At 52.1% G+C, this 22,622-nt stretch overlaps 1 protein-coding gene across 1 annotated transcript; it reads right to left on the reverse strand.

Moving 5' to 3' along the window:
• Positions 1-1,013: 1,013 nt before the first annotated feature.
• On the reverse strand, positions 1,014-22,296 carry E2f2 (E2F transcription factor 2). The gene is made up of 7 exons (XM_038333560.1): positions 22,028-22,296; positions 16,486-16,591; positions 14,629-14,848; positions 13,732-13,890; positions 12,234-12,348; positions 9,839-10,031; positions 1,014-4,281 (listed from the first exon to the last, which is right to left on the reverse strand). Exons 1-7 carry the CDS (start codon positions 22,283-22,285, stop codon positions 4,019-4,021), a joined length of 1,314 nt encoding a protein of 437 aa, XP_038189488.1. The 5' UTR covers positions 22,286-22,296; the 3' UTR covers positions 1,014-4,018.
• Positions 22,297-22,622: the final 326 nt, after the last annotated feature.

Here is a 22,622-nt window from a genome sequence, read left to right on the forward strand (position 1 = left end):
GCTGCCCTGCAAAAAGGAAGCAAAAGGCGAAAGCAGGTGCACAGCGTGGACCAGGAAGGAGACTTCTGACCCCACCCTGGCACGGCATAGATGCTCCATCCATAAATGTCCAATAAATGAACGACCCTTGCTCAAAAGAGCAAAGGGGCTAATCTCACAGGCCACGTGGGCATGCTTTTTTTTTCTTTTGTCATGGGTGAAGGTGCAGGCAGTGGAACCCAAGGTACTATTCTTGCATGGGCTCTGCCACTGAACTATATACCCCAGCCCAATTCGTTTGTTCATTCCACAAGAAAGGTGTGGAGATTTCCAGTAAACATGCCGATGAATTCTTGGCATCCCTATCTCAATCTTAACCTGGCTGTGACTTCTTTTCCTTATTTTGCAAGTCTATATTTAGTTGGTCAGTTTCTATTTAGGATTTGTCTCAATGCTTCAAAGAATTGACCTACACTGTTTTTGTGTCTTCTTTGATGGGCTGTACACCTTTGAGACACCTGCTTAAGGCATGCAGTTTGGGGGTGTTCAAGGTACTCAGAGAGCTAGGTATGAAACAGGCGGCGGCACACCCCATGTGGAGTAGGGGAGGCAGGCAGGTCACACTGCAGAAGTTGGCACTGCTAACTCCAAGCATGGGATCAGCAATGCAGGGAAAGGACACGTGGCGACTGGGTACATCAGCTGGGCAAACATGGTCCTCACCCCCCAGTCAGTAAAAAGTGTCAATCAGGAAGCACAATGGGTTCGAGGTATAGTTCAATGGTGGACATGTGTTTAACATGTATGAGAGGTCCTTGGTTGGATCCCCAGGCAGTTCAATGGTGGACATGTGTTTAACATGTACGAGGGCCTGGGTGGGATCCCCAGGCAGTTCAATGGTGGATATGTGTTTAACATGTACAAGGGCCTGGGTGGGATCCCCAGGTAGTTCAATGGTGGATATGTGTTTAACATGTACGAGGGCCTGGGTGGGATCCCCAGGGTGACAAAAAGAAAGGACACGGAGACGAAGCTTTAGAGCTGCCACTGTTTAATGCCCAATCATCACAACTGAAGAACACGTGTCGGAGGTCAAGGCAGGACTTTGGGTGAAACGAGGAGGTAGGTAACCCACATGGAGTCCCAGCTCAGAGACCCCAGACTCCCACCCCCAGGCACCCTCAACACAAACAACACCATAAGACTTCATCTCTCCCAACAGCCAGAGGCTGGCCAGACTTGTGGCCACCATGGTCCCTAAAGGGCCTTGTGGGAGAATAGGGTACCTAGGTGAGGTGAGGCCTCTGGGCACAATGACAGAAACCAAGAAACTGATTCTCATCCACCCCGAGGGCTTCAGGCACACCAGAGCCAAGCCACACAACAGCTGATGCCGGTCAGCAGAAGCAAACTCCCTACAACGCTAACCTGTGCAGAAGGGAGGCTGAGAACACACACGGAGGGGAAACCAAGTCACACCCCCTCAAAGCTTATAAACTCCCATGGCTCATTGACACACCGGCTGGCCATGTCACCATGGAGGAGGGACCGACTTATCCTGACACCTTCACAGGTGAATTTCCAACGCTATTTACAAGTTTAATTCTGCTAAGTGCTCTGGGGTCCCCAGGTGCTTGGTGTCCCTGGGGACCCAAATGACTTGGGGGCTTGCTGCTGAGGCTGGGAAACCTCCCTGAACAAAAGCATTCACCTCAAAAGAGACTGGCATCTTTCCCACCCTAGCATGAACATTCCCGTGGGGCCTAAAAGAAATACCGCTCAAAACGGTGTTTCAAATGGGGTACACCCCATTCTTTTAAAGCACTTTAAGGAACTGGGGGGGGGGCTCAAGTATCATTGGCAAGAAAGAGGCTTGAGCTTGTTTCCCACACTAGCCTGGGGCTTGTCCTGGGAGGTCCAGCCCCTCGACCAAGCAGGATTGAAAAGAGAGCCAGGGGAGCAAGAGGCAACTGGTGGCAAGGCCTCTGTCCATCCCTTGGCTGGGCCTTAGGCAGCTGAATTTGAATTCTGAACTGTATTATTAGCCTCACTCCAGACAGGAACTACAGCCCTCTTCTATCCCCAGATCCTTAGTTCTCCATCCAGAGGTCAAGGCACAGAGCTCAGGCATCTCTGTTCTTGGAGTTGGCATATGGCTAAATAGCAGAGACCTGAGAACTACAAAGCTGCCTCCAGCCTCAGGAACATCAAACTAGAGCCCAGGTAGCACCCTCACCACTTGAGGGTCACCTGCAGGTCTAGAGCACAGTGGACTTCCCTGGTGTCCGATGAAGCCCCTGTGTTTGGTAGCAGGTATGTCCAACCTGCAGCACGGGCCACAGATAGCTATGGACACAACCCAACACAAGACTTTGTAAACGTCCTCAAAACATCACGAGGTTTCTTTTTTTGGTAACTTAACTGTGCGGTTCTTGAGTGTGAACTTTATAGACAAGGTCACATCGCAAGGTCGAAAGGCTAGACACGCGATGTAAAAGTATACAAATTCCAAGTGGGGCAGCTGTGAGACACCGACCACTCCTTGAGGGGACTAACTTGGGGGCCCAAAAAGTTGAGCAAAGGATAAGACAAAAATTATCCCCAAATGGGCATCAGTTCACATTAGCCCAGCATCTAAACTTCAAATGCCAGTCAGCCAGCTAGAAGCTGCCTGGCAGAGTCAACTTCATCTTTTAAATCAATTTAATGCTACAAACTTACAAAAAAAAAAAAGTGCTGCCCTGCTGAGCCCCTGAGATACCCGAGCTCCCTGAAAGAGGGTAAGACCCTGCTTCTCCTGGGTGTACCTCTCCAGAACACATGGGCCTTGGTTCAGCCCAGAGCACTCTCCATCCCAGGAAGGGCAACGGAGACAGCAGACTCCTGTCCCCATCTGGACCACAGGGACCCTAGATGGTCAGCCCACAGGGAAATAGGTCCAAGGCTCTCCCAGATCCCCACGCCATCTCCTCATGAGCTGCTGAGATCTAGTCTGCAGTAAAGACCACCCCACCCGTCACCCCCTCGGCATTCTATTACGGGAAGGTGCAACCCTGCCCCCAAGTTCCCATCACTTCAGACCTTGGATGTGGAGTGAGGGCTTGGGAAGGCTGGTCCTTAAGGAATCTCTCCCTTCAACAACCGTGACCAAGAAACAAAATAGTCCTCCCAAGGGAGCATGAGCAGCCCCCGGGGTGTTTCTCCTCACACTTGTCTCTGCCTCCACCTCCCAGTCTCTGACTAGGATGAGGCAGAGGCTCTAAGAAGGGTAACCTCCAGCAGCCAAGACGTGTGCTTCCTGCTTTTCCCAGGGGCTCTTCTGGCCTAGTTCCTGAAGGCCTGTATTTGCTTTCTGAGGCTCAGGAGAGACAAGCTAACCTTCTTGGCTACCTGCTCCTGTAGGGACCTCAATGCTACCTCCCCCAAGACAGCTACTGGAACCTTCTCTGGGATGGAAGAGATGGAGAACCCTAAGCTGACGCCTTGGCTGGGCCTTGCACTTTTTAGAATTACAAGGCCTAAGTGCAATTAATATTCAAGCAAACTGGATAGTCTCCTCAAGACCCAGGTACCACTGTGGAAGAAGGACCAAGGAGTTGGCCCTGGCCCCTGGAAGCCCAGGGGTTCCCTTAGACAGTAGACATAGGAGGGCCTGTCAGAGGAGAAACTAGAACAAATCTCCCTGCCAAAACTCAGGGCGGACAAACAAACAAACCTGAAATAAATACAAAAGCATTAAGTGCTTCTTGAAAAAGCCAGGTCCAACTGCCCCTCAGGAGAAGGCGGCAGACCCTTTCCCTGAACATGGTCACCTGCACCTATTGTCCTTCATGAAGGGGTCAGAGGTCAGAAGAGGAGGATCAGGGCCCAGCCCCCAACACACTTCCTCACTCATGTCCCCCACGTCACCCCACTACACTAGAAGGCTGGGAGGGGGCCACTCGCGTGCAGGGGTTGACACCTAGTGTCCAGCATCCCCCATCTGGGCAGAGAGCCTGTCCATCTGTCTGTGAGGAGGTAGAGACAGAGGCAGGACTCTTCAATTGATCAACAGGTCCCCAAGGTCATAGGAGTCAAAGAGGTCGCTAATGCCCTCGCCCTCATCCATGCCCCACAGGTATTCGTCCTGGTCCAAGGGCGGGGAGAAGCTGATCAGAGGGGAGTTGGCAGTCAGGATTGGGGACAGGAACTGGTCCTCGGTCTGTTGCAGCAGTGGTTGTGACAGCTCCAGCATGTTGTCAGTGGTTTCCAAGGGGACAAGGGATGGCGCTGGTGGTGGCGGGACCGCCTGGGGCGTCAGCACTGGTTTTGGAGACAAAAGGACAAGAGTCATGGTGGCCCTGAGCTCTCTGGCTGGCCGGCCCCTCCTCCATCTCTTCCACATGATGGCGTGGTGATACCCTACCTCTTCAGACACCAGTCACAGAAATCTCATGTTCCAACCCCCCCCTCCCCCCCGCCGAGTGCAGTGGTCTGCTCCCGAAGCCGTTTGCTCATTCCGGCATTTCCAGTTTTCCTGACCCTCCTCCATTAGCACAACACAAAACACCCCACAATTCCTATCTTTAAAAAGCATCCTTCTGGGCTGAAGAGATGGCTCAGAGGTTCAGAGCACTGGCTGCTCTTTCTGGGCTCCTCAGTTCAATTCACAGCTACCACATGGTGGCTCACAACCATCTATAATGAGATCTAGTGCTGTCTTCTGGCATGTAGGCATACATGCAGGCACTGTATACATACATAAATAAATCTTAAAAAAAAAAAAAAGCATCTTCCCAGGCTGAAGAGGTGGCTGCTGTTCTTCTTGCAGAGGCCAGAGTTTGGTTCCCAGCATCGACACCTGGTGGCTCACAATGGGTAGCTCCAGATCCAGATCTGATGCCCTCCTCTGGCCTCTGTGGGCACCTGTATTCGTATGCATGCACATGCCCACACATGAATAAGTAATGAAAAATAAAATAAATCTTTTTTTCCCCCCAAATGTCCATCAATGTTTTGAAATGGGAAGTTCCGAGTCCCCTGAAACTGGAGTTACAGGCAGCTGTGAGCTGCCGTGTGGGTGCTGGGAATAGAACCCGGGTCCTCTTAACTACTGAGCCATCTCTCCAGCCACATCAATCTATTAAAGACAGAGACAGGTGGATCCTGAGAGCTCACAGACCAGCCAGTCTAGCCAAATAATAGCAAGCTTCAGACCCAGCGACTCAGTCTCATGGCTACAACTCAGAAGGTGATGTCCTGCTCTGGCCTCTGCACATGTATGCATAGCCACACATGCACGTGCATGCAAAACACACATACACATCAACTGCAACTACCACCATCACTAAAGCTTGGGGCTGGTGATATAACTCAGCAACAGAGTATTTGCCTAGTGCACACAGGCCCCAGGTTCGACCCCCAGCACCCCACAATTTTAACACGCTGCTGAGTTGACAGCCAGGGGCCTGACTGTAGGAAGAAGAGTGGGGCCGCAAACCCCAGCCCTGCTTCTTACCAGCTGTGGACTCAGTGCCCCAGCTTTCCCAGGAGACTAAAGTAGAAGCGACTCAGAATTTCGGGGAGTGGAAACTGAGGGAAGGCCTGTGGAAACCATGGGGTAGGATGAACCTTGCTATCCTTCCTGATGCTGGACATGGCCAGACCGGGGCCATCCTTTGTAACACCTTTTGCTCCATCCACTCTGAATAGCTCCAAGTGGGGTGCTCGGTCTATATCAATTGCTTATAAAAACCATAGTCTGATAGTGTCATTCCCTGGGAATGGGGCCTGGAACATTTATGAGAGAATGTTCTTCCTCCTCCTTCTTCTTTTTTTAAATATATTTATTATGTATACAGTGTTCTGTCTGCATGTATGACTGCACACCAGAAGAGGGCACCAGATCTCATTACAGATGGTTGTGAGCCACTATGTGGTTGCTGGGAATTGAACTCAGAACTTCTGGAAGAACAGTAGTCAGTGCTTTTACTCTCTGAGCCATCCAACCTCCTTCTCCTCCTCCTCTTCTTTTTTTTTTTTTTGACAGAACGCTACCCCTGAGCTCCACCCCAGCCTCTGGCTTCAGGGCTCACCCTAGAGAGATGACGGGAAGTCTTGACCACTGTCTCCCCAGAGGACAACGAACATGCAGGCAGTACTAACTCTGGGGAGCCATGTACACGCTGACATGCAGGCAGTACTAACTTTGGAGAGCCGTGTACACGCTGACATGCAGGCAGTACTAACTCTGGACAGCCGCGTACATGTTGACAGCTGAGCGAAGAGGGCAGAGTAACAGGAGGGACGACAGGGTGGGGCACAGGTCTGGGATCAAAGATAGGGACTGGGGAGGTGCCCAAAGGGACAGATGACTGGCACACAGAGACGCTCTGGTCCCTGGGTAACATATACAGGAGGGATCCCCAAAGAAGAGCGAGGAGTCTGGGCTCTTTTCCCAGCTCTACCATCAACTTGTGAGACCTTAAAGCAGCCACTGGCTCTCTCTGGGCATTAACTTAATCCTGTAAAATGAGCCCGAGACGAATAAACTTCTGTAAAGGGCCGGGCAGTGTTTTAGGGTTTTATGGGAAACATGTGGCCTCTGTGACACAGTAGCCCTCTACCCAACTTGTCTTAAAAAAAATTTTTTTAGATTTATTTACTTTATGTGTCTGAGCATTTTGCCCGCAAGTATGCCCTGAGCTTGCAGTGCCAGCAGAGGTCAGAAGAGGGCATCAGATTACCAGAAGCTGTAGTTAGGAAGTCACCACGTGGGCGCTGGGAACAGAACTCATGTCCTCTGCAAGAACAGCAAATGCTCCTCACAGCTGAGCCCTCTCTCTAGCCCCTTCCCCAATGCTTGAAAAATGTAAAAACCAAGATACCAGCCGGTGACAGGGTGTGCCAGTCCTGGGCTCAGTTCCCTGCACGACCACTAAAGACAAAGAACAACGCGAGTTCAAAGCCATCATTAGCTTGGTTAATTAGTTCAAAATTTAATTAGTTCAAAGCCATCAAAAACAAGCCAGTTTTGACCTGCAAGGCTGGAGTGTGTCAACCTTTGCGTCAGAGAAACAGAAGCAACCTATGTCCTGTAGAACAGCCACACCAGGCCTTGTCACGGGCTAAGCCCAGTTCTGCCTTTCTTTAGACAAGAAGGTTCTTGGGCTAGCAAGATGGCTCACTGAGACAAGGCGCTTGCAGCAAAGCTTGGTGACCCGCGTTCAACCCAGGACCTACATGGTGGGAGGAGAAAAACAATTCCTCCAAGCTGTGGGTGGCACACGCACCACCACCAATAAATAAACGTAAAAAAATTAAACAAAAAACTACCAGGGTCCTGCTTAAGGAAATCCGGATTCGAAAGACCAAAGGTGGAATGCGGTCTACAGACCCTGAAGAACCTGTTCACGTGACCTGGGGCAGAATCCTAGCAGAAGGCAAGGCCATTCTGCAGAGGTGGCTTCTGGCCCCATCGGCTTATTAGCTGCATCCACCACCCACCCGCTCCCCCACCCCTGGGCCAGGTGTGGGCCCTCCAGCCAGGGGCCCTTCCTGCTTGATCCTGTGCCTGAAGACACCGCCCTGGGCCCCTGTGGGCCAAGGGTAAAACGTGCTGTGCTGCTCCCAGCTGCCTGTCCTTGGCTAAACTGTCATGTCTCCCTCTTGGGTTTCCATCACTAAACTAGGAGAGGTGAGACCCCTTCTGAGACGTGCTATGGGATGCCAGGGCCCAATATGGAGTCCTGGTGCAAAACAAAACAGAACAAAACCCTAGCTACTGTTAGCAGAGGAAGTGCTGAACCTCTTCTGGGAATCCAGAGTTAACCAGGTGTGGTAATCCTATCACTGGGGAAGTGAAGACGGAGGACTTCAACTTCCAGATCAGCTTGGGCTAGAGCCCTTGTCTCAAACAATTAAAACAACCTGGAGCCAGCAACATGGCTTTGCAGGTAAAGGCCTTTGCCACTAAGTCTGACCATCTGAGTTCCATCCCTGGGACCTACACAGAAGGAGAGAAACAACTCCTGCAAGTTGTCTTCTGACCTCCACACACGTGTCATGGCATGCACGTGCACACGCATACACATATCCACATATGACAATAATGTAAATAAATATATAATGTAAATGCAAAATAAATATATGTAAAATAAGTATGTAAATGAAAAAATTTGTAAAAACAGCAACAAAAACTTAGGTTGGGGATGTGGCTCAGTGGGTAGGGTGCTTGCAGACCGTGCACAAAATCCCTGGGTTTGATGCCCAGCAGCACAGACACTAAGTGCAGTGGTGCAAACCTATAGCTACAGAGAGTTCAAGGTTAGCCTGGGCTACATAAGACCCCATATCGAAACAAAACAAAACCCCCCAGGTACGGTGGCATACACTGTTAATCTCAACACTCAAGAGGCAGAGCCGGGCAGACCTTGTGAGCTTGAGGCCAGCGTAGTCTACGAGTACTGAACGGAGCTAGAAAGGCCATCCTGTTTCTAGTCCTCTGGTTTTGGTGGGAGCTAAGTGCACAAACACACTCAGTGGCTCAGTGAGGAATCGGATGGGAAGCTCACAGCTTCAGAATGGCTGTTTAAAAAATTATATTCATGGTATGTATATGAATATTTTGCCTGCGTGGATGTACACACATCACATGGGGAGAGTGTGTGGTTGGGTGTGCGCGCATACGTGCACATGTGTGCTCACATGGTGCTGGGGTGTGCCCAAGAAAGGTATTGGCTCCTCTGGAACTGCAATTATGGACGGCTGTATGCTATCACATGGGTGCTGGGAACTGAATCTAGCCCTTTTGTTCTCTTAGCCACTGAGCCATCTCTCTTTGGTCTTGGCTACTCAGCCCCAACCCCCTGGTTTTGGTTGTTGTGTTTTTTTTGTTTTTTAATGAGACAAGGTTTCTCTGAGTAGCCCTGGTTGGCCTCAAACTTGGAGATCCAGTTGCCTCTGCCTCCTGTGTGCTGGGATTAAAGGCATGGTATGCGCCACCACCACTCGGTGGCCTTAGCTATTCTAACAGTATAAAACAGTATAAAAGTATATTGAGATATATAAACTTTGGATCTGGTTAATTCCAGTGTGTAATGTTTTTTATTAACAAACTCTTTATGATAAAGTTTTTTATCTTTTTTTAAAAATTTATTATGTGTACAATATTCTGTCTGTGTGTATGTCTGCAGGCCAGAAGAGGGCACCAGACCTCATTACAGATGGTTGTGAGCCACCATGTGGTTGCTGGGAATTGAACTCAGGACCTTTGGAAGAGCAGGCAGTGCTCTTAACTGCTGAGCCATCTCTCCAGCCCCCTATGATAAAGTTTTAATTAAAAAACAAAACAAAACAACCCAGAGGCTGAGGATGCGGCTTGGGGGTGAAGTGCTGGGAAGCTTAAGAATGATGTCCCGGGTTCAGCTCTCATAACACATACGTGACACGACTTACTGCGGCTTATTGAGTGCCACGTGCTTGGCTGTGAGCCAACCACATAGCAATTGTGGCAGTAGAAATGACAGTAACAGCTATTGCCAGGTCAAACACTCAGCTCACCTGAGTTCACTAATCCTTTTAATAACCCGAGAGTTAAGCATTAACTACTCTTGTCGAACCTACCGATAAGGAAACTGAAGCAGAAACTGTCGAAGGGCACACAGCAGAGGGGATGAATGGCTGTGCCACCCCAGAGAAGCCCGGGCTCTCCCAATGAGACAGGGATGCACATACGTTTCACAAAGCATGAAGTGCAGTTATCACACGTGGGGACACTGGGCTTATCTGCGGGGGATGCTGGGTATCCAACAAGTGCGGACAGGGAAGAATTAGAGTCACTGCTCTGCTCACCTCCTCTCCCAAGGAACAGAGGGCCTACCTGCAGATGCTGTGGTCTCTGTGATCCCAGGGTCAGTGCTGCAGCTGGGCTCGGCGAAGTCAGGGATGGGGCTGAGGGAAGAGGCGGAGGGAAGGGCCTCCTTGGCAGGACTGTCAGGCTCCTGCACCTCCTCCGGGCACAGGTAGACTTCAATGGGCCCTTGGGTACTCTTTAGATAAATCTGCAGGTTCTCCTGGAGGAGGAAGAGAAACCGTCTCACGATGCTGAACACAGACCCTCGGGACAGCCAGGATGAACGCCTGTTCATACAGGTACAGGTAGTACTACCCATGCGAGCAAGCTCAGCCCCCTCGGGACAGCCAGGATGAACGCCTGTTCATACAGGTACAGGTAGTGCTACCCATGCGAGCAAGCTCAGCCCCTGAGCCTGGCACGGTCCTCCCGGCCCAGCTGGGAGAACATCACTGATCCATGGAACCACTTGCAAGTCCCCTTGGAGGGAGGACACCTTGATTGTCCCTTGGGTAAATAGTCCTGCCTTTCAGTTCCTGCCTCCTCACTTTCGAGGCAGCCAGGAGAGTCCAGGGTTACGTGGCTCCCTCAGGGTGTCACATGGCTGAGCTGTGGACACGTGTGCTACCACAGGCAGGGAGCCCTCTTGAGAAGAGCAGAGAGAGGTGGGCAGGGATAGAGAGCACTGGACAGATGGGAAAATGGGAACCGTGATTTGAGCCCTCCAATTAAACTTTGTCTCCAACCTCCAAAATCCCGGGCTTGTCACTTGGTCTCCTCACCACAGGCCTTAACAAGTTGGGCTTGGTTTCTTCACCCCTATCCCTTTCCACTGGATCCCTACACAGGCCACAGTGACCACACACACACACACACACACACACACACACACACACACACACACACACAAAGTCCCAGGTCTCCATGCAGCACTTCGCCTGGCAGGAACTCTTGTAGTCTCCGAGACTCGGTTTACCTGTCCCTGCTAGGATGCTTCCTCTGTCCTTTACACAGATTTTCAGTCAAGAAGTAATAAACCCATTGCCTAGGTCCTGGGCTGCGGGCTGGGGCTTTCATTCCCTTTGCAGTATGGGTTCCTTCAAACACATCACCATTTCTGGATCCCTCAATATGCGCCACACCCTGACATAAGCTGAACAACACATTCCTCTGTAAAGCATAAAAGCCTAACCAGGGCCCTGTCTAGCTCAGCTGGTGGAATGCTTGCCTAGCAGGTAAGGCCCTGGTTCCATCCCAGCACCACCTAAACTAGCGTTCTCAGCATGCCTATAATCCCGGTATTCTGGAAGTAGAGGCAAGAGGATTCAAATTTCAAGGTCATCTTTGGTTGCATAGTGAGTTTGCAAGGAATCCTCTGAAAGATGGGCCAGAGAGCTGAGATTTAGTGTGCTTTTAAAAAAAAAAAAAAAGAGAGGATCTAGTCTGGGGTTGATGAGGAAGGAAGTGACTCAGCCTTAGCTGAAACCTGAGGATGGTTAGCAGATCCACCAGGGATAAGGAAGTGCATTTGGCCTAGAGGGGACAGCATGTGCAAAGGTCCCGCACTGAGGACCGAACTCAGTGCAGAGACTGCAGACAGGCTGACGTGGCAAAGGGCAGGAGATGAAGAGGGCTCAGAAGAGGGATCAGGCGGAGTCCTTCGGGCTCAGAGCATCAAAAGCTTTACAGGGAGTATTAAGGTTTTGGTTTGGAGTTGGAGACACAGCTCAGTGGTTAAGAGCACCGGCTGCTCTTCTAGAGTTCGATTCCCAGCACCACATCGTGGCTCACAACCATCTACGATGGGATCCAATGCCCTCTTCTGTCCGCCGTGCAGACATGCATGCAAGCAGAACACTCATATACATAAAAATAAATAAATAAATCTTTAACCAGAAAACAAAACTTTTGTTTTCTTTTTTAATTTGATCTTATGTCAGGAATGGTGATGTCTGTCTCTAATACTAGCATTTAGGAGGCAGAGGCAGGAAGAGCATGAATTTGGGGCTAGGCTGAGAGAGTTTAACGCCAACCTGACCCACAGAGAGGCCCTGTCTCAAAAAGCCAAGGGTACAGGTAGAGCTCAGTTGTGGAGAATGTGCTAGCACATGCAAGGCACTGAGTTCCACCCTCAGCACTGACGAAAAACCGTTTCATCTTTCACCTTGAGCCTGTGAGAGCACGGTCAGCAGGTAAGGTAAGGGTTCTTGGGAGCCCTAATCTGGCTTCTATGGGGACATAGTGTGCGTACACAGTAACCCCTGAAGAGGGAATGCAAAGGAAAAAAAAATCTCTGCCAAACCAGGGAAGTCCCCAGAGCCAGAATGGACCAGTGCAGCTGGGGCTGGCAGTGCCAGGCAGACTCTACAGAGCTCCCCAGGGCCTTCCTACCCTGCCCTCCACCCAATGTTTCTCTTGTCACCTCTGCCCTGTCGGGTACTTCCAGCCTTGTCTGTGGAGGGGCCTTGACTGCGATCACCGTCTGCTCCTTGAAGTTGCCCACAGCACGAATGTCCTGGTAGGTCACATAGGCCAGTGTAGGGGCAGGAAAGTTAAGAAAAGCAAACACCTTGTCAAAACGCACAATCCCCCAGCCTGCCAGGGAGCTTTTATCTTCTCTCCTAAGCCTCTGAATGTCACCTCACACGACATACAGTTCAGAAAGACTGCAAGTGACCATAACCTGTTCTTTGACAAGCACAAGCGACCTTCCATCCCGAAGGAGAGAAAACAGGCGTCTAGTGTGGCAGACTGCAACCACAGGAAACTGGATCAGCCTAGATGCCTGTCAACAGACGAGCAGATGCTGACAATACGGTACAGACGCAACAGAAATGTGTCAGCATAAAGGAAAAGGAAAAGAGGAAACATGTAGGAAAACAGCACAGGAAGCCCGGTAATCCAAGCTTGGAAAGACAACACTGGCCAGGCAGTGGTGGTGCAAGCCTGTAATCCCAGCAACTGGGAGGCAGAGGCAGAGGCGGAGGAGACAAGTGGGTCTTTGTGAGTTTGAGGTCAGCCTGGTCTACAGAGCGAGTTCCAGAATCCAAAGTTACAGAGAAACCCTATCTCGACAAAAACAAAAAAACAAAAACAAAAAAGAAAATCTAGGGCTGGGGTGCAGTTCAGTTGGTTAACTGCTTGCTTAGCACACATGAAGTGCTGGGTTTGAACCCCAGGACCACATAAATTGGGCACAGTGGTTAACAATTTTTAACCCAATACAAAACAAAATCTATGGGCTGGTGAGATGCCTCAGAGTAAAGATGCTTGCCCTCAAGCATGGCAATTTGATCTCTGGGGCCTCCCTGGTAGGAAGAAAGAATCGACTCCCACTAGCTAACTGTCCTGACCTCCACACATGTGCTCCCCCCCCCACAAATGCATGCAATTTAAAAAAGAAAGAGTGCAAAAACTAAACAGAAAATTATAAGGGAAATCTAGACTGGATCCAAACACCCATTCTAGCTAGCCTTTATCAACACAGTACAGTGAGTACCAGGCATGGCACCGAAATCTCTGTGGTAACATCTCACAAAAGAAAAAACAAAATGGGCTGGAGAGATGGTTAAGAGCATTGGCGGTTCTTCCAGAGATCCCGAGTTCAATTCCCAGCAACCACATGGTGGCTCACAACCATCTGTAGTGGGATCTGATGCCCACTTCTGGCATAAAGTTATTCATGCAGATAGAACACTCATATATATATATATATATATATATATATATATATATATATATATATATATATATATATATATATATATACCCAATTTTCCCTACTTGAGGGAGACACAGACATGACAGTCCCCCAGAGGGAGCTAGCCCCTATAAGGAGGTAAGAAAGCAACTGACTGTAGAAGTCAACAGCCAGCTGCCCTGTCCCCTCCCCTTCACCCATGTCCCCACAGGAAGGATATTTCTTGTTGGCATTATCTTCGGTCAGGTGCTTGAAGCTCTGCGTGCAACTCTGAATGAGCTGGTCCAAGGCCTGCTCCGCGTTCATCAGCTCCTTCAGCTCCTGCCCCAGCTGCTGCTGCTTCGCAGGTCGGGTGGGGTCTTCAAATATTCCCCTGCCTCTGGGAACAGAGCCGCCCCCATTGTCGGTGTGAGTCCATATTCGCGGTCCCTACCGTCAGGGCTGCCCTGCACAACTGCATGAGGGAGCTAGGGAGACCCCAAGCCAGAGTAAGTCTCCAGTGGTGCCCCGTGCATGTCGTGCAAATCGGTGGTGATGCCTAGCTCCCTGGGAACTGTCGTGGACTAGCCTTTGAAGTTTGGAGGTAGGTTAGCGATAAGAAGCCCGAGCCCCACGGTCTACCTGTAGGCCCCAGCCTCCACCAGATGGAAGGGAACTATTGACTTTAGCCCTGGCTCCGCTCCTGGGTTTCCTTTAGGGTTCACGCCAGGGTTCTTTCAGACCTTGTAGTTGTGGAGAGGAGTCTGATCCACACCTGTGCAGCTCCCAAGGGGCTTTCTAAAGAGGGGAGACCCTAGGGACCCGGGACACAGGAGCTGGAGTCTTCTCAGGCCTTTACAACTCCTAGACCTCCACTCTGCCCGGTCCTTTTGCTCTTTCTAGTATATTATTCCAGCATTTAACACCTGTCCTACCCTACTCAAACACACTGGCCACGCCCCTCCTTATAGACCCATTGGTTGGCTTGGGCCACCTACCACCACCACCCTGTACTTGGGCGGATTGCCTGTTGCTGGGGCGGGCACTCCAAAACTCACACCTATTGGCTACTGCTCCAGGCCCCGCCCCCAACACATGCACCCATTGGATGGTGCCACGGCCTGGCCCAGGCACTCACACCCACTGGATGTTGTTTTTGGACTTCTTGCGGATGAGTTGGATGCCCTCCAACACGTTGGTGATGTCATAGATACGCCGCTTCTGCACTTCCAGCACTTCGGCTGCCCAGTTTAGGTCCAGGACCCCATCCTCGGACTCGCTCAGGAGGTAAATGAATTTCTTGGTGAGCAGCCCCAGCGAGGTGTCATAGCGTGTCTTCTCCCCAGGAGACTTGGGGGCTGAGGAAGAAGATGTCTCACTCACACACTGCTCCGGGGGAGCCAGCCTGGGTTCTCTCCAGGAGTTCAGCTCCATTAAGCAACACTTTCTACTAGCCTTCACGAAGAACTGTCCAGCGTGCAGAGCACGCAGGCAGGGGGTTCTGCACTGTCGCCCAGACCAGGACCCTGTAACCTCGGAGGAAAGAGACTTGCTCCAAGTCTCACCGCCAGGGGGTGCTGCAGAGACCGGAAGCCAAGTGTCGCGACTCTGGGTTCACCTTTCCACCAGAGCTCAGAGCAGACAGACAGCAACACTCCAACAACTTTGTACTGTTTGGGAGGGTCACTGTTCTGAGCATTTACCTTAAGCGATTTCCCTGCAAGCTTGTACAGAAGCACAGATTTTTACTACGTAATTTGTTCGTTTTACTCAGCAAACTAGGATTCAAACGCGGGCAGTTTGGCTCCAGCCTTTCTCCAAAACCATCCTCTCCTGCCAATTATACCAGGAATTCGGAATTATGGTCGGGACGGAAGGGCAAGCCTGGATTTGAGAACATTTTTTATAGATCCACATTTGCCTTGCCTTTCCATGTAGCCCAATAATTATCCGAGGGGAATCATCTAACATCAAACATCAAATGGACCAGGTTCGTGGAAAAGGTCCCTTTCTCAATGAGGCTGTGATGTTGCAATACCACATCTCAGCTGCTGCGAATTAAACCACAAAGGAACTTTTGCAATCAAATGACTTTTAAGTCACATAGAAATTGGTGGCCAAACTAATCATGGGAACTAAGTTTTAGTCACAAATCCTTCTAGAAGGGGACTTGAGAATCCCTTAACACGCAGAGGCCAAGCATTTGGCATACATGTTGATTAGTCCAGTCTTGCGTCCATGGCAGATATTAATAGTCGATCCGTGTCTTATGCTTTGTAGTTCTACTGAGTGGGCTTTGGAATCCACCAGTCTTGGGTCTAGGTAACCTCTCTAATCAGCCAGTTGAAGATAAACTTTCTCCTCATCCTGATCTAGCTGTGTCTACATGAGCTAACAGGGGTTCACAGAAAAGGGTGAACCAGTCAAGGCACATGGGGACCCTTACCTGGACCCCCAATTCCTGACCTTCATGGCCTCACTGGATCTCTGGGGAATTTCATACATCTCCTGGACGCACTGGTTTTAATTGCCAGTTTAACCAGGATACTGACTGGAAATCTCAGCTGCAGGACTTCTTTCCAGCTTAGCTTTAGGGAAGGCTCTAGCCAGACAGCCCCAAGATCGTTGGGTGTGGCACAGGTGAGATTATTCCAAGCTTCAGCTCTCTTTAATCAATCAGGGCTGTCTGCGTGTGGGAGACAGACCTTGGTGAGCCGCTGACTACCCCACCCCCGAGCTCTGGGGAGCAGGTGCCTGACGGATAAGAAACAGTGTGAGGCTTTAGCTTGGTTTCCACGGACTAGCTGTGTGACCCTGGCCAAGTCCTGAGCTCTTCCGAGCTACCTCATCTACCTACCCACTGGAAAGAATCAAGTGTGAGAATACACCAGAAACCTTGGGAAAGGAAGCAGTCTGAAACAGACCCCTGGGCTGGTGTCTTAGGTAGAGCTGGTCCCGTGCCACCCTGATGTAGGTGCCCACCAAAAACTCTTACTTTTGGGGCTTGGCAAACCATCCACTCGGATGCACTTCCCCTTGGGAGTCCGGAATTCAGGGACTGCAGGCCTCCCAATGCCCTCCAGGTCCAGCTTCCTCTTGGCCTTTGACAGACAGGAGACAGGGGAAGAGGAAGAGTTAGAGAATTGGGTCTTCCTTAGCCTTTTCCCTTAACTGCAGCCAGGGCAAGGAGCCCACCGGCAGCCACTTCCCGTGTGTTTGCCATCAGCCCTGGGTACAGTGTGGCTGACTGAATCTGGGGAGGAAATGTCAGTGCCCAGTGAAGCGAGTGTCATATTTTCTGAGGGGCAATTAAATTCCCATCTCTGTAGATCAGCCCCTGGAGGCATCTACCCAATGAAACACACACACACACACATACACCACACACACAATGCACACACTTGAAGGAAGAAGTGGGCGGGACCTAAACCACATCAGGCTGAAGATCTGCCCCTTTTCAGAAGCAGCTGGCCCAGACAGACCTGGTGCCCATCACAACCCCACAGCTGGCCCTTATCAGGGTGGGACCAGCATCCGCCCAGGCCCAGGGGACTTCCTGGCTCAGTGCCACACCCCAGGGAGGTGCCCACATTGGGAAACAGTGCAAACACTCCCCCTCGCCATTTGGGCTCCAGTTTGAGGGTCCAGGGCCTCCTGAATGGACGGCTTGTCACTCTCTTTGCCGAGACACAATGAGTCCTTCCCCGGTGTCTTAAGGACAAGCAGCTGAGGCCCTGCTGCCCCTCCCCGTTCCCGCCAAGCTTGGGAAACACCTGCTGGGGAAACCAAACCACAACCCATCTGCTCCTTTCTACCCAGACACCACCCACCACCACCACCACCACAGGGTCACATTCTAGCTGCATTGCCCGGAAAGGGCCTCCCTGATGGTTAGGGCTGGGCAGGGGTGGGGCAGAGGCACTAGGGCACTGGGGCACTGGGCAAAGAGCCAGCTGGAATCTCCAGCACCTTTGAAGGCTCACAGTGTAACCTAAGGTCATGTGCCACCATAGCTAAGAGCCTCAGTTTCCTGCTCCATAAAATGGGCAGAATACGGTGGCCAGGAGAACTATGGCAGGGGCTTGGAAGTAACTTCTGTGGAGTTCCCAGGATGAGATACCCAGTAGGGGCTCAGGAAACACACAGTCTATTCCCCAAACACGATCTCAACATCTTCCTGGACACACCCTCTGGGGCCATTGAGCCTGTTTCCTTCCTTGCCTGTCCCCCCCCCCCAGACACCCCCACCCACTTGAGAGGTCTGTTTTAACACTTAGCAGTGAGGTCACGCTCCAAAGGGCTGAGCCTTCTAACTGCTGCTGAGCACAGCTGGCCTGACAGGTGTTGGCACCCCCCCACACTCCTGCCCCCTCCAGGAAGTCTCCCTGGACTGGTGAAAGAATCCTGCTCACTGCTCCCAGGAGCCCGAATGCCGCTTCTCTTCTCGGACAGAATCCAAACATTTCCCTGCTTGTTCCCCTGCTGGTGTCTCCTGAGTAGCCCTCTTCTCGTTATCAGGCCCCGTCAGTCACCCGCTGAGACCTCTGCACAATCCAAACGGAGCTCCAGAGCCTGGCTCTACGTGAGCCCCCAGCACCGTTAGCGCCCATTGCACGGCCGTTTGTAATAAGGCCAGGTGGGTTCCACGGACTTTGTCTTGATCAAAACGGTTCACCCCGACCCCCTACCACCATACAAGGGCGGTGTGACAAGGGGCTTGGGTAAGCCAAGTTCCGGCTCACCCCATCCTCCCAACCCCCCATCAGAAGGTCACTTGCCTCCTGCAAGACAGGGGGCAGCAGAGAACCCTGACCAGCTGATCACACTCTCAGTCCTGAAGCGGATCAGCTCTGGCAGTCTGTCTTGGCGGACAAATGGATACAGAGAGGTTAAATTGCAGAGACAAAAGCAGAGCCAGGGCTTGAACCCGGATCTGTTCCAGATCAACCCCAAAGTCATGGCCAGGCTACAAGAGCCGTGCACACACATTCCTCAGGAATGGCTAGAATGTGGGCTAAGGTCTAGCTGTCATCTGCTTCCGTGACGTCACACTGACTCTTCTCTCACTACGTCCTACACTCATTGCACTTCCAGGGGACCTAAGTAACAAAGTGTCCCCATTAAGGACACCAGCCTAAACACCTTTGGGTACTATCACGTGACTGGGTTGAGTCTGCAGAGCCAGGTGGCCGAGGACAAGCACCAGGAGAGGCTGAGGGCAGGCCTTGGGGTCAGACGGGGTCAAAGCTAGGCTTCTCCCTCCTTAGCTAGGTGAGCTGAGAAGTCAGGTGGCCTTGGCCCACCTATAGAATTGGGTCAGTCTGCTCCAGCTGAGAGTCAGTAAGTACACCCTGTCCAGGCCCGTGTGGGGCCTCCCGCCACTCAGGCACGGGTATCACCATGGGTGAAGTTCAAGGGTGAACCCAGACGAGACAGCAGGGGCTAAGGAGAGCAAAGGTCTGTGACCACACCCAGAGGCCAGTGTGGGTCTAATCTGGACCCTCTGAAGCAGCCCCTTTTAAGTCAACCTGCCAAGCCCTCGAGGATAGAACACACACACCTCTAGGCAGCCCTAGAGGAACAGAGGAGCCGGTGTGGCAACCAAGAGAGTAATTGGATCAGAGAGGGAAGAGACTTGTTCAAGATCACACAGCAGGGACCTGGGTCTCCTTTCCAACCTAGTCAGGCACTGGGGTGAGAACAAATTTAGGGATCACTTAGCTGTTGGCTCCAAAGTTCCATGACAGCAGGACAGCCTGGGACTTGCCACCCTGTCCCTGAGCCTATTTGTCATATTCTGGTCTGGTGTCAGTATAGTGTACACACACACACACACACACACACACACCACACACACAGTCTAAGCCATTGGAGAGGCTGAGGCAGGAGCTTGTTTATCTTGAAACAGGGTATTACTGTGCGGCCCTGGCTGTCCTAGACTAGGCTGATCTCAAACTCACAGAGATCACTTGCGTCTGCCTGTGGAGTCCTGGAATCAAGGACCTAAATAAGCCACCACGACCAGCTGGATCTGGAACTTTCAACAATCTTTCTGCCTCAGTTTCCCCAGTGCTTAGGACTATGGGAGTGTATGTTTGCTCAGCCTAGCTGGATCATTTGAGCCTAGGCATTCAGGACTAGCCTGGCAATAGTGAGACCCTATCCCAACAATAACAACAACAACAGTCAGCCATGGTGGTGCACGCCTTTAATCCCAGCATTTAGGAGGCAGAAGCTGGCAGATCACTGAGTTCGAGGCCAGCCTAGTCTACAGAGTGAGTTCCAGGACAGTAATGTGGACAGAATAGGCAAAATAAGAGGCAAAGAAAAACACCAGAGAGCCCCCACTGTCCTCACAGAAGCCAGTTTGCAGGACTGGCAGAAAATGCCAGAGGTGAGACCCCCCCACACACAAAGGGGTGGCCCTCAGCCTTTTCTAGAGAACAGCAGAACAGTGGCCTAGAAGCAAGGAGACCTGGGTCCTGGCCTTACTTCTACAACTCAACTTGGTTACCATCCCTTTAAAGGTCAGCTCCCCAACAAATCTTGCTCACCCCACACTTTGCAGCCACAAAGCAGAAGGCCACACCCAAGGTTGGGTTTGGAGCAGCTCCAGGTCACACCCTTGTAAAATGAGTAAGCAGGGGGTTAGGCCTGCCCACGGGGCACTGGGGCCCCAGCATCTGGAGATGGACCAGAGATGGGGGCTCTGGGCCTGGCAAGCCTTTACCGAGTCTGATGCAAGGACTCCCCACTCCTTGGCTTGTAACGTGGGCAAGTGACTTCACCTCTGCTCGGTTTTCTCGCCTGCAGAGTGCCTCATCCCGAGCATCTTAACCAGGATAACTGGTGAAGAGTGCCAAGCAGTACCTGGCATGCAGGAGCGGCTCTGGCTAAGATCCCTGAGCCCGCCCTGGGAGGGTAGAACAAGACAGATGCACAGTTGGTGGGGAAGGTCCAAAGCAGCTCAAAACCCCAGCTGTTACTGACACTCTACATCCAAAAGCAGGTGGTCAAAGGAGAGACCAGCCTGCCACGGAGTCCCCTTTCCTGGAGCCACCTAGCTCCAAGACTGCGTAGAGAGAGCTAACTCGTGGGTCAGATCACCAGACCCATCTCCCTGTGTGACCTCTGACCCTCAGTTTTCCACCTCAATAGCACAAAGCTTCTTGTTCAATCTGCTTTACAAGCTATACAGATTAATGCATTAGGCCAGAAAATGCTGAACATCAGACAAGGCAAAGAGAGTTACCCTCATCATCTTGACCTGTCAAACAGGGATGACAGCACAGACCAGACACTTCCTGAACTCACAGGAAAGGGATCTGGGAAGGAAAAACACAGCTTGGCTCCAAAGGCTCTCTAGTGTGGCTCTGCCTGTAGCCAGAGAGTTGACCCACGTAGCTCCCGAGATTACTGAGCCCCGAGTTCGTCCTGGGAAGGTAGGACAGACAGATGCACAGGTCATCCAGAATGCCCCGGGGGACATGGGGTGTTCTTATCCCCGTCCCTAGACTTACCACACACTACAAATATCATCTGCCCTCCCTGGCACCTGCTTCCAAAACCTGAGCTGGAGGTGACAGAGGAGACAAGCCAGGGAAGGTGCATTTTCTAGAAGAGGAAACATGGGCTGGCAAGGTGGCTCAGTGGGTAGAGGAGCTTGCCACCAAGCTCCACGGCTTGAGTTTGAACCCCAGGACCCACTCAGAAGTAAAAAAAAAAAAACGACTCTGAAAGCAGTCCTCTGACCTCCACACACAATGTGGTACAAAGAGCACCCTCCCCCACAGGGATGTAAGCTTAAAACTTTGGAAAGAGGAGACAGAGGCCCTGACTTATCCAAATATACAGTGAGGACCAGCAGCTGAAACGAAGCTCTCCAACCCCCCCAGGCCTTCTCCCACTCCACCTCCACTCTAAGGTTGCTCCTACTCCGATTGCAGGCGCCCTGTGCTACTGCCCAAAGCCACCACACAGGGCCTCCTTGACAACAGATCCGCAGGTCTGAGGAGGACACAGTCCAACTGAACAGGAACTCCGACAGGCTGACTACATTTGCATCTGCTACTGGCTATTTCGGAGGATGACGAGGCCATGGGGAGGACCTGAGAACAACACTTGAGAAGGAGCTGGCTATATCACTTTGTCCATACCAGGCCGGCTCAGAGACCTATGAGACTTACTCTCCTGTCAAACCAGGAAATCACACAGGCCAAGCCCCTGGCCTGACATAGCAGGTGCTGGTTTCTGGTATAAACAACGAAGAAATGAATGAGTTTTAGCAATGTCTATGCCTTGTGGGCTCTCTCAAGGTCACACTGGCTCCGTGGACACTGGGCTGGGTCTCCAGGCTACAGTCCAGTGCTCATCACACTCCACAACAGCAGGTGAGATTATTTCTCGCAGTAGGAAAACACTGCCAGTCCCACTTCCCCACCTCAACCAGCTGTACTCAAAGTGAGCCCCAGGCGCCCTCCTTCCTTTTCCCCACCCAGACACACATATGGGAAGCACCGGGGGGTCCCCAGCATTACCGGCAGCCGGCCTCCGGGCACACATCGCACAATCTGGCCCTCGGGTCCGTGGGGAGTGGCGTCGAGGCAGGTGCCCAGCGCCGCGGTGGAAGGCACCGTCTGCGTGCAAAGCGAAGTGTAGTAGGTGGTGGTGGTGGCCGGACAGAGCTGGGGGCTGCTGAGACCTGGAGGCCACAGCTCGGTGGGGTTCAACGCGGGCAAGCTCTTTGTGGGTTGCGCGGCTGTGGCCGGAGCCAGGGTCCGCGGCGCGCGCAGCATGGCGAGTGCGGCGCCCCCTACCCACCCGGGTCTGGCGCGCGCGCGGGGCACCTGCGGGCTTTGCAGCCGGCTGCGCCGCGGACGCCGGGAGCAGCCGCCAATGGACGCCCGCGGGGCAAGGCCGGACCCTCCCCTCCTGGCCCGCCGCCCAGCGCAGCCGAACTCGGAGATCACCACTCGGAGATCGCGTGGCGCGGGTGCCACTGCCAGGGACTGACCCGGCCTGAGTCCCGAATGTCTGGGCACCCAGGATCGCACCAGTGCGGGAAAGCGTCCCGGGAATCCCACGGACTCCGCGGACACGCGTGTGCTCTGACCCGCGAGGGGTGTCCTGCAC

Source organism: Arvicola amphibius, chromosome 6 (genome assembly GCF_903992535.2).
Source record: "Arvicola amphibius chromosome 6, mArvAmp1.2, whole genome shotgun sequence".
Taxonomy (NCBI): Eukaryota; Metazoa; Chordata; class Mammalia; order Rodentia; family Cricetidae; genus Arvicola; species Arvicola amphibius.